This window comes from Tachypleus tridentatus, chromosome 13 (genome assembly GCF_004210375.1).
Source record: "Tachypleus tridentatus isolate NWPU-2018 chromosome 13, ASM421037v1, whole genome shotgun sequence".
In the NCBI taxonomy this organism is placed as follows: Eukaryota; Metazoa; Arthropoda; class Merostomata; order Xiphosura; family Limulidae; genus Tachypleus; species Tachypleus tridentatus.
The window spans coordinates 153,652,317-153,670,933 of NC_134837.1; the positions used below are offsets into that span (position 1 = coordinate 153,652,317).

An 18,617-nucleotide genomic window follows, 5' to 3' on the forward strand; every position below is an offset into this window, starting at 1 on the left:
CAAAAACTGGATGTTGATGATTGGAAATGGTTATTATGGATAGATAAGTCCAAGTTTGAAATATCTGGTTCAAAGCGTAGATTGTATGTCTGGCAGAAGAAAGGTAAACGATATTTACCTCAATGCATAGCACCAACTATAAAGTATGGGGAAGGCAGCATGATGATTTGGCATTGTTTTTTGTATTAAGACAACATGAGATATTTGCAAAATAGATGGAATAAACGACCAATGCAAGGTAGAATCAGATGCTGATCTGTCTTGGTACACCCAGTGGTTTGCATATCATTTGTAAAGGATTCTACAACCACAAATATAATGACCCCCTACACTCATCCAACCTAATCATAAATTACATACCTATGAAAGAAGCTGCTAGAGTCATTCAAAGGATGCAATGTCCCTCACAAAACCCCAGTCTCAACCCAAGTAAGCAGATCTGGGATTTGATAGATCAAAAATTTGTCATATGAAAAGTTACTTTTCAAGAAACTTTACAGGGTGTATTAAAGACATCTGGAATAAATTCCCAAAGGACACTTTGATTAAACATGTTGCAACAATGCTTGAAAGGGTGTCTGCTGTTATTAAAGCAAAAGAGGGATACAAAATATTAACTGTTTGCTGAACTTGAGCATTTCCACATAGTTTCTGTTGTACTAAATATGAAGATTAACATTTTGAAGTTTTACTCTGTTCTTTGCAAGTAGCCTGAAATCTAATTTTTGACTTTGTCCTTAGGCTTTTGCAAAGTACTGTACATACACAGCTAGCATCTTTCAGAGCCTAAAAACCTCATATACATTAACTTATTAGTGTAAACTAGTTTCAAGTAACTTTCCATACATCACATAAAATAAAATAAAACTGTAGTGTGAAACTTACCTTCAGGAACTGTTATGTTTTTGCTACTGTTGTTACTATATCCATCTGGAGGCCTGGAAAACATTTATTTGTTAATAATTCTAAAAAAATAATAATAGTAATTTACAAACCTTTAATCATTTCAAGCTTTAAAACTTTGTATATAGAAAGTGATAAAGAAATGCTCTGTATGCATTTTCAATTAGTTGTACTTTTCTGTCAAAATGTTAGTGAATACAAGGTTTGCAATTCTTAAAATAATACATATCAATTTTAAGTTTTATTAACAATATCACTTTATCCATCAAAAGTTTAAAAAGAATTATTCTCATTAAAGAAAGGATAATATACTTATGGTCTGATCTTACCATGCATACCCTCATTCATATAATCTCTTCATTAATCTCATCAAATCAGATACACGTTTTGAACTTAAATACATAATTTAGGCCCAAGTTTTGTACACTATTTTTATAAAAAGAAATGCTGATAACTAAACCATTCTTACTCAGTGAAATATTTTTACTTAAGTTGCTTGTGTCTTTTCAAAAGTTTATATACACCAATAATAGTTGTTCAAATTGTTCATATATCAGTCAACAACAATATTGCAACCTGTTAATTCACATTACTACTTCATGTACTATGGCATACAAACAGGTCATGAAATAGAAAAATATATTACTAATGTCCTGCAGGAAAGTAAACTAATAATTACAATACAAATGAAGCTTAATTTCTTGTTAAAAAGACAGATTCAAAGACTTCTTATTCTGAAAGTTCAGTAATTTACATTAACAGCAACATTTCTTGAAATAGTAAAGTTACTGGAAATATCATTTTAATGTGACAGAAATAGGTATATCTAATACTTACTTTCAGTATTAAATGTTAGCCTCACTAGGTGTAAGATTTAAATTAATTTTTACATATGATAAAGAAAATACTGAATTATGGTTCAATGCTGAAAGCTGGCAAACATTAGAAACTGATAAGCTTAAAATGTAATATAAATCACATTAAATGCTAATGTCTTTTTTTTTTCCCTACTTTATACCTCAACTTTTCCTTTTGGATTCAAAATCAGAAACTAGCGATGCATCACAAAATCAACAATCCTTACATTTTTGATATACAACTGGAAATAAAACTTCTGCAGTTAACAAACTACAGATGTTTTGTTTTCACTTCCCTTTTAATTTCTCAATTTCAGGTTCAAAATTAGTGACATGAAAAATGTTGTAACAATTCATTATTTAATTTTTTTTAACTAACAGTCTGAGCATCAATAAATAAAACTAAAGAGTATAGAAGTAAAATTAAAACATGATTTACAGAAATATTTATTAATTCTAGACATACAGTGGTCTTGGTGGATCAGATGCCAGTAAAGTTCCATCACTTTGAACATGGCCTTCTTCTTCCTCTTCATCAGAATCTGAAGGTGGTTTTACAGGAGGAACTTGATCCTGTGTGCTGCCATTCTGACGAGAAGAATGCTCACTAACTACTGCTGCTGATCCTGATGATGGAACTCTACCATTGGCTCTACCTGCAGCTCCACCACTGTTGCCTCCTAAAGCCAGCTCATTCAGTTGAGCTGCTAATACTTCCAGATCCTGAAAAAAATACAAAAAAACAGGTTAAGAACGTTAAAGACATCTAAAATTGCTAAGTCGCTGTGTAATAGATTAGCATTATCTTCGTTTTCCAACAGAGTACCATTATCATAAGAAATGCTGAAAAAAAGTATGTTTGGCTCAAAATAGAGAAAATTAGTAATTTATAATTTTATAAAACAATTAGTAGTGTCCTGCTTATACTAAAACACTCCAAATATTTTTGGGTATGTTCTAATAAAATACCGTTATTCAAAATATTTTTCTACTAAAGTAAAACTCCTAGTAAATCCAAAAATCTGTATTAAAAATGGACAGCTCCCCCAAAGATGAAACAAAGCCTCTGGAATTTATTATGGAATAAATCATATATTAATTATCTCACACTTGTACCATGTACTGCTACTAACACAGAATTGCTTTCAAAGACTATTAATAATATTACTTATCCTCTTCTCTTCATATTATTAAAGTCACTTGTGAACTACCACATCAACCCTTGCAAAAAGTCATTGAAAATTCATAAACATACTACATTTCTTATCCATTTTTCTGATGTCATAATAATCTTAGTTTGCCTGTTTGGTTGTATCTCAAATGCATTATATAGGGTCATTTTAAAGAAAAATCACAAATCTACAATACAAAGCAATTATTATAGGGGAAACTGAATTTCCTCAGAAGTACATTAAGAATCACAAGTTTTATTCAGGAAAGTTAAAGAATAGTATATGGTATCTTAAAAACTGTTATAAAAGGTGGTCAATATGCTTTCCATCATTATCAATCAGTATCAAGACTATCATTCAAAGAAGATACACCAAGTATCATCTGCTCTAAAAAGGAATATTCATTAAGCTTTGTGGTACCCTGCACATTGACAAATATTCAATCTTACCAAGTTGCAAGAGCGAGAGAGAGAGGAAGAGAAATAAAATAAATAAATATAATGCTAATTTGTAAGAAATGAATTTTAGAGATGCATTATAATGTGGTTTGGAAATATTGTACTATTTACAAACCTTCTTGAATAAAAAAACTTGTAATTCTCAATACAAATCCAGTGAAATTTTGTTACCCCTAAGAAAGATAAATTCAAAAATATAATTTGGGGTTTCCTTCAAAAACACTTATATTCTTAAATCTAATACTAATAATATTTTATTAAATTTGGGCTCATATATCACAATAATCAGTGATGACGAGAAAGCCCACTTGTAGAGAAAAATATAGATATAAAAACGGCTGGTTTGGGTTGAGAAAAAAATAAAACTTTTCTCATACGAAACCAACTGTTTTTACATATATATCACAATAAAAATCCTCTACAATATCATTTACTTTGTTGATTTTGCTTTTTTAAAATAGTATATTTTATACTTTTATCAGCATGGAGGAAAACTTCCAATTCAGCTAAAGCCTCACCTCTGGTCTACGGGCAGGGGATTTGTTGAACAAACCAGAGTTTCGAGCTTCCGGCACTCTCGGAGGCTGAACTGGTTGGATATTCCTTGGGGGTTTACGTATTTTCTCTCTACGTTCTTCCTCAACAGGAATTGGAGGAAGTGGTTTGCTTGGAGGTGGAGGGTCAGGAGCTACTACAGTAATTTTGTTTTCACTTACTCATTGCACAAATATTAAAAAACAATAAAATAATCATTTATTCAATGGGAATGGTAGAATATTGTTAAAGTTTTAAATGAATGACAAGTGTGAGCTCTCGTACCGTCTTTAAAAACATCTCTTAAAGTATATCTGGAAAGTATACAAGTTCAACTTACACTTGACTTTTACAAACTACAAAACTAAAAATATTTAATTTTATAAATAATTGAAACCATATAAAAACTCATATTAAAATCTGGCAGGCAATAACAGTTAAAACCATTTATCTATTTAAAAATTACATTTTGTACAAATTTACCCTAAGATGCAAAAAAGATGATTTTCAGATTAGAGAAATCATGTATAGTCACTGTACTGTACTATCTAATATTTTACACAAATATTCTGGTATGTAAATCAATGAATTTTAACAAGAAAAACTGCAAAACATTAGTTATATTTAGATAAGATACTTCTCAGGATATGCATATTTAAGGAAAAACAAAAATAATCGAAACATCTTAAGACTGATTGTTTATAAGTAGTGGTTAAAAATGGTACTTCAACAAGAAAAGCTTGGTGTAAGTTGAATGAAGTAGCAATGGAATCTCTTGAAAGTATTTATAGATTAATTAGAAAACCAGATAAATTATAGTAATTTCATGACATAATATTACAGTAACTGCTACATTTTGTATTTTAAAAATGCATACTTAAAAAAAAAAGTTCATAAATTACTTTTTTGGGAAACAAATATCGTGAGAAAAAGCAGGATTACATACGTATGGCATCCAAATGCAAATGAGATGTTGTAGAAAATATCATAAAAAATATAATTTTACAAAAGTTTTTGCTCTGATAATTATTTAAGAGGTAACATAGATTATGTGAATGAAATATGAAAATTGTACAATGAAAATAAGTATCTTTATTATTAATGTAAAAATTATGTTTCTTTTAATAAAGCCTTGGTAAACTTAGCCAAATCTTCAGTTGAAACCGAGTTTTGTATACTACAGACTTACAGCAGTCACTACGAGGTTGCCAAATTTTGTGAAAATACACTTATTATATTCAAAGTTATAATATTTATGATTTCACACATCCAAGGGGGGGTCAAATAAACCCATTTAATATGGAAGTAAAAGAGCTTATTATGACAAAGGTAGAAACTTAAAAAAGTGAAACTGATATATCAACAATTACATTTTATTTACAAAAGAAATTCTGAAATTTAGCATGCAAAATTAACATTAGCATATTAAAACTTTAAAAAAATTGTTTATATGTTTTAAAAGTTACACATTTGACAAACTTTTGAGATTTCACAAGAAATATTTTTTTTAACATTATTTACCTAATTAGAAGCTCTTATACTTCACATTATATCATTTAATGCCTCTGCAAAAAAAAAAAAAAAATATTGTATTTGTCCAGTATGGTATGTATAGGGATAAGACAATTCTAACAGCTCAACTTACACACTATTATTAATTTCATACAAAAAGAAAAAATATTTTCTTACCAACTGCCCTCTGAGGGGGCATTGGAGGTCGTACTGGAGTTTCTACAGGAACTACTGAAACTGGTGGAGAGTGTATGTGATGGTTGTTAGAGCTGGGTTTAGGATCACTAGGGGTTAGTGTTCTGCTTTCTTGAAGTTGCTGGAAATTTCTCTTTAAAGTTGACTCTTGTTCAACTGGTTCAATAGAGCTAAAAAGTCATTTGTAGATTATTTTTAAAACAAAATAAGCAATCACTGCTTTATTTCCAAACACACAAAGATTTATCCCAATATTTTAATGTTCAAAGAAAATGGATGTAACAAAACATTAATTGTAAAAGTACCTGTTTATAAACTTCAGTTCTTAAAGAGAAAACTACTGAGAAAATATATAAACTGTAAGAGATGTACTTTTAAACTAAAATCAACAAGTCATGTACCTTGGTTCACCTGTTAGTCCTGAATCTTCCTCTTCTCCATCACTTCCACTGTAGCGATACACTTCCTGAGATTCTCCTAAAAGATGCCAGATTTAAAATTTAATTTTAAGAATGCTGCTTCTAAATACATTTCTTAACAAATAATTTATTGAACGTCATTACCTTATGCTATTTCTAACAGAAAAACTACCTTTCAACACAATAATAGTATCTAATTGCCAATTGATTTCCAGACGCTGATATTTGTTAAGAACTACTCCATCAAACGTTGAGAACTGAAGCTAAATTCATGCATCCAGTGTCCTCATCTTCATGAATGCAGGAAATAAAATTACAATCTTCCTATCATTTACAAATGCAGTATACATGGACACACACATACTTATATCTCTATAGCATAGCTATATCACTAACAAACTTATGTTTACAAGTAGATTAGACAAAGCAGTTTATTTACCTCTCTTATGCTTACGGCACCGGTCAATATGCTCTTTTAGTTGGTTGCGAACCTGTCTTTCAGTTGGTTGATCCCTGATGAAAGCATGCTTTAACAGCTGGTCTGTGTATGGTCGCTGTTGATAATCTTTTACTAAAACTGTTTCGATGAACCCGTGAAATTTTTTAGACCATTTCTTTGATTTCAAGCGAGGTGGAGGGTTTCTTGGAATTAGGAACAAAGCACGCATTGGATGCATGTCACAAAGAGCTAGAATAGATAGTACAGCAAGTGCTTTAACTTCTCACAGATTAGTTTTAACATAACTGATTCTTAAGTGTTATGTGGCATCCATTACAGATGCACAAGCACCACATGACTCTCAATTAAATTTACAGAAAAATATTAATCCTTCAAACTTTTCCAAGTTTATAAAATCAAGAGCTACATTTAGGTGCCCTTTAAATTAGGTATTTAGTTTTAAAACAAAACCTAATTATAAACATTCTATATAATTAACTTTAAGATGGATTGATAGTTGGTGTTATAGCTTTACAACCTTGGTTTAAACGTAGAGAAAAGCAGTGGAAATACACAAAAACCCAACTAACATAACCAAATATACACTACTAATTTTAGGAATTCCAAATTGGCAATGGTGAAACAAATTGGAAAGTAGATATCCTTAAAAAAATTAAATACATACATACATATATATATATATATATAAACACATATACACACAAACAAACATAATACATTTAAACTTCTTTAGCATTGTAACTGTAATTAAGAAATGAATGCTGTTACATCCAAAGTCTAACATACATACAACATAAATTTCAAAGACAATTAAACAAAAAGAAACCTTCCAACTTAGGATATAAAATAAGATAAAATTGATGTTAAATTTCAAATAAATAATTTTGAGCAAAATAGACCATTTATTAAAAGTTATAAATAAATCCTTGGACAATAACACAATGTATAACAAAAAAGACTGAACAAATTTACAGAAGAAGGAACAGATTTAACAATAAAATAACATCTGAACTCACGAGGCTGAGCTTCACCCATTTCCAAAGCAGTAATACCTAATGACCACAAATCACTCTGCAAATGAACAATGCATACATTTTATATTTGTGAACACAAAAAAACTCAACTTTTAGTACATCATAAAACTTCAGCTATAATATCTCAAAGCCTTGTTTATTTAAAAAGAAAAAAAGAGTATTAATTGGAAAAGTTAAAGAAAATTACTAGCATTTTGAAAATAATAAAGTAGCACAACAAATTTTTATTTCTTGCACTTAAAAAAATCCTCTGTTTGTTGGCCCAGTAAATACAGTTTATCATATTGAAAAACTTGTAGGTCTATAATAAAGTTTTAGAAACTGCAATTTATTCAACATTAAAAACATTTATAATGATGATTAAAAAAAAACATTATATTTTATTTGAGAAATATATTTGAAACAGAATATAGCTTGAGGACTAATACCACAAAGGCTTGTATGTTATGTTCTGTTCACTAAATCACTTTAAATTATGATAAAAGTTTTATAAGCTTAATTGAAATACTTGTAAGCTTAAAAAAAATAAAATAAAGGCAGAAATGGATCACAAAATTCAAAACAGATTTAAGAATTCACTATTCCAGTACAATGACTTTCAAGTCTGTTATTTACACTGTTGGGAACCTTTGGTTAGTTATTAATCAAAAAATTTAAGGGCCACTGTAATGTGATTTACCACATAATTCTTAAGCAAACTTTTTATTTTGTTTATAGCAAAGTCATGAATTATACACTGCCATCTTTAATTTTGAGATGCTGACCAGAAGGAAAGTAACCATTCAACAGCACCCATAGTCAACTCTTTGGCTATTCTTTACCAACAGTAAATGAGATTAACCATTATATTATAATGCTCCCATATCTAAAAGTGTGATAATATGTGGCTACAGGTTTCAATTCTATGACTGCAGATTATGGTTCCCTACCAAATGGGCCTATGCTTTAATCAATATTATATTTTGCATGTTATTTATTACAAAATGAGAAATTAGCTTTGTATTATAATTTATGGAGCAAAAAAAAAAAAAGGAAAACAGATGTCCCCAAAAAGTAGCAAAATTATGTTACAAACTTGAAATTTCTACAATTTGTTGAATAAATGTCAAGTAATTCTAAAACAATCCTAACTGTCCCCAAAGTTCTTTTTATGATATTTCAAATTCTATATTCCTTAAAACAGTACACTGAGGGATACTTCTTATATTACTGGTAAGACTTTTTAAATGCTATAAACATATTAAATGTACATTGCTACTGCCAAAAAACATTGAAATCCACATCAAAATACATTAAAAAAATCATAAGTTACAAACATTTGGAGTAATTAAATAGCAATAAACATCAATATTTAGGAATTGTTAGCAAATGTTAAAATAATAAGATGTGATTATTTTTTAGAGTACTGTTATTTTCCTAAACTTACTCTGTTGTCATAAGTGGCATCAGGATTTTCATCACATGCTATTACTTCTGGAGCCATCCTTTAATAAGATAAAACAGATGTAACTATTTTCCAAAACACAATTGAGAATAAGAAGCAAACAGTTGTGTTAATGTTTGCATCAAAGATATCATGTTACATTTAAAACTGATCAAACTTAGTCAAAGCATTATAATAAAAAATATTTTTACAAAATGCATGTATTATTGGAAACTGTTCTAATATGTTTTTTTTTGGTTTTTGCTTATTAAATACTAGTGACTTTCAAAGCCAAAATTAAGTTTACAAGATTACCACTCATGTTTTGCCATATGCATCTTATGTAAAATCTGTGAAGCCTCAATACCAAGAAAAAGCTGAACAAAAGCAAATAATCATCACTATTTAGTGAAGAGAAAAACATAATAACAACTTACCAATATGGAGTTCCAATGAAAGTGTTCCTTCTACCTATTGTTCTATCAAGTTGTGCACTTACACCGAAATCAACTGGAAACAAACAACTGGTTTAATTACACAATCCTCTAGTCCAAACATTACATTATTATGCTGTTAATGTTTAATTCTGAACAGCTCACTTTCTTTTGACCACAATGACTAATAGTCTCAAAAAAGATGTCAGGCTTATTTGAGATTCATCTATATGATACCTGTAATTTCTCATGCCCTAGTTGTTTCAAATACCCAAAAACTTAAGATTTGACAGTTTCAAATATGGTAGTCTAAAAATAATTAATATCTGTTATAATGCTCCTCTAGTCTGAATTATGATGAATTCTGAATTCACTAATGATTTCTCATCTTCAATGCCCTATGTTGTGTATACAACAGTTAAGTCGTGATAATGTACTAAATATATTTCTGAATTTTGTGTACTTTCACAGACATGAGGTAAATTGTATATGTGTACAAGGTAAGTACTTTTTCTTTCAAACACTGGTGAAGTTTGTGGCATTTTATCATTCTTAGATGTCGTTTCAGTTTTCCTATACCTCTTTGGCTTTTATAACTCCTTCCTTTTGTACATGTTATTACCATACTTGCATCATCTCAACCTTCTGAGATTAGGCTGTGTTCTACTCCATATAACCTTTACTTGGTAATTAAAAGCCTTTTAGACAATTAACAGTAATTCTCAGAAATGTTCATCTAGCAACATCTTTTGCTCTACCTTAATGACACATTTGTGTCTATTTGATATGCCCACACACAACTAAATATAGGTGTGCTACCAAAAATAACACCATCATATAAAGAGTGCACCCAAAATATTTGCACAGAGTTTCACTAAACCACTTAAAAGTTACTAATATCAATATGGAGAAGGTGCACCTGAGATCTGTGTGGAAAATTCTTTACTGATATGTGTAAATTTTACTTGTCATCTGAAAACAGCTGTAAATAATGCCTATAAAAAGTACACTACCACCACATTACTATTACAGTAGGAAATAATAATACCTACTTCAAAAAACACATCCTAGTATCAAAGAAGGTGAAATTATATACACGCTATGAAATAAACATGTTCAGACCTTTAAAGAAAAATGTCTTTCAACACACAGCTGACATTACTAGAAAATACATTTATGTAGTAGCTTTCAACAGAACTGCTAAATTTCTACAAAATAATTATAAGTAAAGGTAAATTACAAAAATATTCTATGACCACTCTTGCACTATGTCATGAGTTGGGTATTCTCACAATTAGCCATGTTTTTAGGCAGTTTAAATTCAGTGTAGATCTGTATTTACAGGTCAAGCAATATCATTGATATATATTAGGTTTTACACCTCTTGAAAAATAAATACCAAAAGTCTGGTAACAACCAAAGTTGTTTCATCTATTAACTTATATATTTTTCTTACCTAATTTGACTTCAGCATTGTCTGTCAGTAACACATTTTGACCTTTGATATCCCTATGAATAATTTTGCATGCATGAAGATGACTGAGGCCCTGGAGAAAGAAATGTACAATCATAAAAACAATTTTTTTAATTAAAAAGCTGATACTCACAAAAAAATTCAACTCATCTTCACTACACAATTCTAATATGGTTAACTTTGACACATTAATTACATCTACATCACATACACATTAACAAATTATTTTGTGTCAAAATAGACAGAAGCAATCAACTAACACCTAGCAGCATCTGGAATTGTAAATCAAGCTTGTAGTTGGAAGAACCTCAACACCATGAAACAGAGATGGGCACCAATCCATGTCTGCTTTACCTGTGAGTGTAAAGTCTGGAAATAAGCATATTTATGAAGCAAAAATCATTAGAAAATCCCATCTCTCTATGATGTGTGTAACCTAATCCTGTGACATAATTATTTTGGCATATATCACAATAGAATGGAGAGACAAAACCAACACCTGGAATTCTGCATTAGATCTACAGCAGGTAGAGCTACAATATAATTGACATCAAGCCTGGTTCCAGGATGGACAAAGCAACTTTTCAAAAGAAAAAAGTATATATGGTGAGGCACCACTCATCAAAAAATGGGATCAATAAAACATGAGCAAAAAGGCCCCTAAAATAGTAAGAAAAGTTGAAAGAAGGACTGTTTCATAATTCACAAACATGAGAGTTAAAAATATTAGTAAAGAAATCTAAATCTCTAGTATAAAGGAGAATGTCATCAAATTTGCAAGCAAAAACAAGCACATTTGTTCAGTATTACTGCCAACTGAGAAGTGATTAACAAGTGGAAATGTGGAGAGGGAGTTGGTTACTATATGGGTTGTGCCATATTTCTATTGGTGGAAAGCTGCTGCACAGTAATTTACATGTAGATATGCAGAAGCAGGATGTGGAAGGTTGGAGTGAGTGCTGAAAATTTGCACTAACACAGGACAGTACTAATCATTTTGTGAAAGGAGGCAAGACATGGGGATTGTTCATATATGTATGGGACTTGCAAAGAGTATCTTTGTATTCAATCTTGTATATTGGTTGAAGTATGGTTAAGTAATTTTCCAAAACCCCTAAAATTAGGACTTTATTTTAAACCTTTTGACCCTCCCTAAAAATGATCAAAATTGTTATATACCCCATTTTTGTATGGGACCTGTAAAAAAAGTATCTTTGTACTAAATTGCACATAAATTGGCCAAAATATGGTAAGGTAACAGCCAGAAAACTCTTAATATTATGTCTTTTGTAAGCTCTGACTCCTAAAAAGAGATGAAAGTGGCAAATCCAACTTTTTTGTATGTCAATATGCTAATTGTCATCTTGACTGCCATAAATATGACTGCAGAGGAGCCCAAATTACATATTTTGAGGTTCTTTGATTTTTGAAACCCATAAAAGCCTAAGTAAAAGAAAAATAGATGTCAAATTTTAGATGAAATGTTTCTGACATTCAGACCAATAACATGCATGACTTACCCGAAGGATCTCCCTACAGATATATGCAATCCATTCTTCTTTTAAAGACTGTCCTTTGGTAGCTGAGGAATCAAACAAATACTTTACAGTTTATGTAATAATGAAAACTAATGCACATTATATTTAAAAATAGATGCCGTATAACTTAAGCCCAAGTGAACACAAGTTCACTAACACAACCTCCTTACATACTTCTACGATATTCCAGACACTTCAGATTATACCTAGCACAGTACTTCTAGTGTTTCATCATTCCATCTTACATCATTATATTGCATCATAACATACACATAAACAGTGATAAGTTAACAATAAGCTAAATAGTGATTGACAAGAAGCTTTATGAAAATTAAGCAACATTTACTGATTTTACTGGATTTTTGTTCCAGACATTTTTGGGATCAAATTACTTTAGATTTTGTCAAAATCAATATTCCCCCCCCTTCTTAATACATTTATACAGTAGAATAACACACTGGCAAACACAGTAAATGACTAATGTTTTCATGACTCTTCTAAATTCTAAATAAAAGTTTTTAGTTTATGGCCTTAACTACTGAAGGTAAGTTGATTGTTTAGATACTTTAATATTGTTTTACTTAAAATTACAAAGCATACACATAACAATGAGTTCAACACTTTAGTTGGTCAGTACAGTATACTGAGTGATTAAATACTAAATGCCAACTTGAAAATACTTACATTTTACAAGGTCAGTAACAGAACCAGCACCACAATACTCCATGACAAGCTAAAATATTAAATGGACATGAGAAGATAATCAATCACAGATGCAATCAATTAATCAATCCAGTACACAGGGTAATTACACATTATAACAAATATCTTACTGCTGGCTACCAAGAAAATAGCCATATTAAAAATTGATGCAGTTCCTTTTAAATTTCATTAAGTGTTACACTTTAAAGTTTGGGCTACGTACATAATAAGTCACCAAAATGAAGAGATTATTTTATTATAATGCATGAAGGTAGGAGTTTTATAATCTTATTATCTTTAATACCAATTAAGTAGCAGAATATACAAGCACATACTAGCAAGTAATTATAAAAAGGCTAATATAAAAACCTATAAAAAATTTCTCAAGTTCCTCCTTCCCTTTAACAAATACAATATAGTAAAACAATGTGCTACACGAACCTGTTTCCAGTCTTCCTTAAATCATACTTAACTTGTAATGACAATGAGTGGGCAATGTAATAAAGGTAAAGCAAAATACTAAATATCTATATAAATTAGAGAAGAAAATAATTAGTAATTCCTTTTAAATGCTTTCAAAATATTATGTTTCATTCTACTGAGCATTACTTACTAGGTGCAAAAAAAATTAAGTATTTGTAATTTTAATCTGAAGATTGTACCTTTTTATCTGTATTTAATATTCAGATAAAGATAATGTGAGTATTCCAGCATTTCAAATAATAAAACTGTAAAGATTAACAGACCTGTTAACCTAAAATGAATTCATACACAATATAAACATACCCAAAGTTTGTCGTCTTTTCCAGGTGGACTCTTCTGAATAAATGCACCATAGTAAGTTGCAATGTTTCTGTGGTGTGAATACTAAAATAAAATAAAAGTCATGATATAGTGAAATGCCATGCCTACTATGTCAAAGTTGAAAGCAAAGAAAATACAAGATATCCAACATAAAAAAACCAATAATTAAGAGTATATAACCTGATATAAAAAAATACAAGCAGTTCTTAAGATATACATCATTGTTTAAAACTTAAAAAATTACAGTACATGCTTTAGAAACTGTTTTAAACCATATCCAGTACACTTATCCTTTCTCCATTATCATACTCATTTGGATCAACTATGACATTTATATAAAGTAAAGTGACACTTTTTAATAGAATTTACACAAAATCCCCTCCTCACTGTACTAATGTTGTACCAATGTGAGAAAACATATCCTTCCAGTAAAGTCAAAGCCTAGCTGTTATTAGTGTTCTTTTTAGCTACAATGCTATAAAATGTGTAAAGATTAACTTTACACAGAAAGAAGAAATGTTTTTGTTATTTAATGAGAATAAGATTACTTTAAGGTTTTCATAATCCTAACCAAATTTTGGTTATGCTGTAAAACCTTTGAAGATATGTCAACCCCAGACTAATGCTGTATCTAATATATACCATTTAAACTGATAATAATTGACAATAATCATTCAATTGTCCCAAAATATCTGTTTCATGGAGCACTGACTAAAACTAATTTTCACAAATCTAATCCTATTATATTTCTTAGAGAGAATATGAAAGAAAATTAATTTCATCAATAATATATCTTACATACACAAACATTAAAGTTTTATTTTCTCTTGCCTTTTAACATAGCTACATTTTCAATCAATACAAAAAGATTAGTCTCATTCTTGAGACCACCAGCAATCTATCCAAGCATGTGGCCACAGTTGCTGAATGGGAGAGGGGGGAGCATCTTTTAAGCCTCAGTAGTTGTTTAAAAAACAAAACAAAAACAAAGTTACACATGTTACAATGAGGAATGTGTCTGTAGAAATCAATAACTTGCTTCATTAGTCTAACATTACTTGATGTTATGCTCTTGTAACCTTTCTTTCTGCCTAAAGATACTCAAGAAAAAAACAACAAAAAACTGATAGTTTTCCAGTACACTTCTATAGTTGTTCAATAAAGTTTAATCAGCCATATTTATTTATGAAACTGATGCAACTTTGGAATGTTCTCTATACATTGCATAATCATATACGTAATTTTAATTATATAATCTTTTTATTTGAAAGTTTAATTTTTATAAAGAGTACTGTTTTCTATTATATTTGAACTAACCTGTATACCTATCTCTGAAAAAAAAATATTCAAATATCAATAATCTGTTGATACTAATATAAAAGGTTAAAAATTCTCTCTCTCAGCTGCTATTCCATATGCCATGGTCAATTCTTTTGAGGATTAATGATAGTGACTTGCTTACTTGTCATAATGAGACAAACTACTAAGTTCACTTTATTATACTTATTACTAAAAATTATAATTAAATTAGTAAAACAAAAGCATTATGATATCTAAAACATTTCATTCCAAAGAACTATTATTTATGCATGACCCAAAGGTTTCACCACAACTTCTGATACATGTACACATTTCTTTTCATTTATCTGTAACTTACTCAAGGCTGAGTTTCCTATCAGTTTGAAATGAATATGATTTATTTGTAAAATAATGAGTAATAACAGCTAAACATGTAATAATAGGAGAATGCAAAGAAAAATTAGCAGTTTTAAACCATACATTAAGCTTTCTAATATGTGATCCAAAAATCAAAACTATTTTACATTTAACATATATAACAATAAAAAAACAAATAAAAGTAATCTTGGAAAAATCCCTGAAATTATTATGAACCAGACAATTCTACTTCATAATAACTTCTACATTAGGGAATTAATGGTCACCTTTTTGTCCTCCAATATCACTACTATAAAAGTTTTTCATTCAATACCTGAACTCAACAGTTGGACTGGACAATAAAAAGAAAAGGCTTTAAATGTTACGTTTTACATTTCAAAAGCCAGCAAGATATTGGAAACCAATAGGCTAATATTATTACAAAAATAAGTCAACTGCAGGTGATTTCCTAGCATTTCACAGAGATTTGTTTTCACCATCAATTCTAACAAGTAAATTCTGGTATTAAATGAAAAGCTTCTTGGGGCAAAAGTTTGTGGGAGACAAAAAACAGATCCAAAATGCTCTGTTTTTACTGTTTTGGGCTGTAACAAGCAAATTAAGAGGAATGTGGAGAAAAAAAAAACATCTGCAGTTGATCTGATTTCCATAACAGATGCCTAAACAGTTTATTGACATTTTACTTTAAATTTACTGCTCTACACAGTTGTTAAAATACTTTGAATTTCATATGAATAAATACAAATGTCTTATTTTAAAGTGAAGCAAAATGTTTGCAGTTTAACAAATATTAAACCAAACTGAAAAGAATAAAATTATAAAAATGCCTCTTGAGGTACTTGTTACATAGTTAAATGCCAATTTTTAGTTTATTAAGTGCAAAACCTTTATGAAAATGCAAACATATGAAACTACTGAATGCTTTTATTTACACGATACAAGAAACATTTATAAAATTTACAGATTAAGTGCTAAGATGGTTTAACAAGTTAAGCAAAACTACTTTAGTTGTTTTTCAAAATAAGTTATTTATGTAAACACAATGTTTATATAGGCACTGTTAAGATTCTGAAGTAAAAGGTAAATTAATTTTAAAAATTTACTTCCATAAAAAAAGGTTATTTTGAACCAAGAATATGGATGTAAAATAATTACACAAATTATTAAACTTCCTAAATTTTCAAACAGAGCTTAAAGCAGTTTACAATAGTACAGTTGTTCAGTATTTATTCACACAAGTAATTTCTAGAGTGAAGCTCACCTCTTTGACAATTAACTTGAACAAAAATATGTAAAAATGTTGATTCAACAAAGACTGTTTTACTGGTAGAAGTTAATTATTAAAGATATGCACGACCTACTATAGAGTTCAAAAACATCTTCAGCAAAAATTAAGCCAAAACTGTCAATTTTTAAGTTATATAATTGAAAATAACAAAAAAAATGTAAAACCAGGGGGTCAAGAAATGGAATAGTGTCTTTCAAACCTGCCTTCAAAGTTCTAACTTTGTTTTTTATTTTCTCCTGTAATGAAATTTAAGCCACCTTCATTTTTCAGCTTAATTAGTCACCTACCATAATGAAGAGATTAAAATAATTGTCACACTCCTGAGTTCCAAACACTTGATATGAGCCAATCACATCAATAATACACTATGTTCATATTCTCCCAACTTAGCATTCATAACGTAGTCATAAACTACTCAGCACACTCAATCTGATCTTTGCACCAAGAGTACGTCAATATCAATTACATGCATTAGTTGTTATTGAAAGTTTTTTCAAGACAAATATTAAACAAAAGCTGATTGTTTATTTTACTGACAGAAACAATTAGATTAATTACTTTTGGCAGATTATAGAGCGATGTTAATTATGATGATTGGGAATGGTGTCGTATGTCAGTTTTAGGTATGTGGATTACTGTACTTTTGATAGGAAGGTAATTGTAAATTATGCAAGTTTTTACTACAAAGTGGTATTATTTTATATTGCTCTTACTCATTAATTTATAGATATAATTGCATTTTAAGCATGTATTGAAACAAAACTTGTATATTGTTGTCCTTAATGATATTCATCATTTCCTCAGAATGTTTCTAGCAAATACATTGGAAAAGTCCTAGTCAAACCCGAGCCAGGTAAAAATTAGTAACTGTGAAGCTGAAGAAATTTCATAAAAGTTTGAATCAAAATGATTACAGTTGGAATATGTGATATACGAAGGAATTTTGACACTGCCTGACTTGTAAATTACAGATGACGGAAAAAGTTGTGTGTATTATTGTGGGCACCAAAATCCTGTAATTCATAACTGGTATTTAAAATGTAAGTTAAAACGTAAAAGCAAGAAAAAAGGGTTGACAATTTTTTAACATTATTTTGAATGGAGACAGATTATTTTATTTACTAAAATTGTGAAAAAATAAAATAAACAAAATAGTTTTCTTACATTCATAAAAACATTTAAACAAAAGAAAAATACAATTGTCATTATTTAATGCTCAAATTAGGCGTATTCACACACACACACACACACACACAAAAAAATAACCAACCACTAAATAAACATTTCCATTACTAAATGACTTTTCACAATGTGAAAGAGTTTGATATACAAAAATGTGAAGTCTCTCTTTTTATGAAAACTTTTTCCCTCTAGTGCTACAACAGAGAAGTTTCTTCTTCCTATTTTGGACGTCTGGCCTAACTCCCCATAAAACTCACCAAAGTTACTCAAATCTGATACACAATTTGCTATGATGAGATTTATGGTAGCAAATGGGTTGATATTTTCTGCACTACTAGCTAAAAGAAATCTGAATATCTGACATACATACAGGTAGATAAGGTTGGATGTAAATAGTACAATCAAATGAATCTTGTATGTAGTGCTAGTAATTTCCAAAACATACTTCACTTTCTTCCCCCACTCATTTATTCTTCTTCCTAATAAAGAAATGAAACTATATACAAATAAAATACTACATCCCATCAAACTGAGAAGCACTTTGTTTGAAC

General features: G+C 29.6%; 1 protein-coding gene across 11 annotated transcripts in view; it reads right to left on the reverse strand.

Moving 5' to 3' along the window:
• The window catches only part of LOC143239603 (serine/threonine-protein kinase mig-15-like), a 119,721-nt gene that overhangs the window by 37,324 nt on the left and 63,780 nt on the right, over positions 1 to 18,617 (reverse strand). For 8 of the 11 annotated variants that reach the window (XM_076480852.1, XM_076480844.1, XM_076480843.1 and 5 more), the window contains 13 exons: positions 13,902 to 13,982; positions 13,098 to 13,146; positions 12,396 to 12,457; positions 10,858 to 10,948; positions 9,405 to 9,477; positions 8,971 to 9,028; positions 7,527 to 7,581; positions 6,490 to 6,738; positions 6,033 to 6,108; positions 5,614 to 5,801; positions 3,909 to 4,081; positions 2,227 to 2,483; positions 886 to 938 (listed from right to left, as the gene is read on the reverse strand). In XM_076480852.1, the coding sequence (XP_076336967.1) occupies positions 886 to 938; positions 2,227 to 2,483; positions 3,909 to 4,081; positions 5,614 to 5,801; positions 6,033 to 6,108; positions 6,490 to 6,738; positions 7,527 to 7,581; positions 8,971 to 9,028; positions 9,405 to 9,477; positions 10,858 to 10,948; positions 12,396 to 12,457; positions 13,098 to 13,146; positions 13,902 to 13,982 (1,465 nt within the window). Of the gene's footprint in view, positions 1 to 885; positions 939 to 2,226; positions 2,484 to 3,908; positions 4,082 to 5,613; positions 5,802 to 6,032; positions 6,109 to 6,489; positions 6,739 to 7,526; positions 7,582 to 8,970; positions 9,029 to 9,404; positions 9,478 to 10,857; positions 10,949 to 12,395; positions 12,458 to 13,097; positions 13,147 to 13,901; positions 13,983 to 14,750; positions 18,506 to 18,617 lie in introns of those variants that run through there. The other 3 variants (XM_076480845.1, XM_076480848.1, XM_076480853.1) reach the window with 2 other exon arrangements.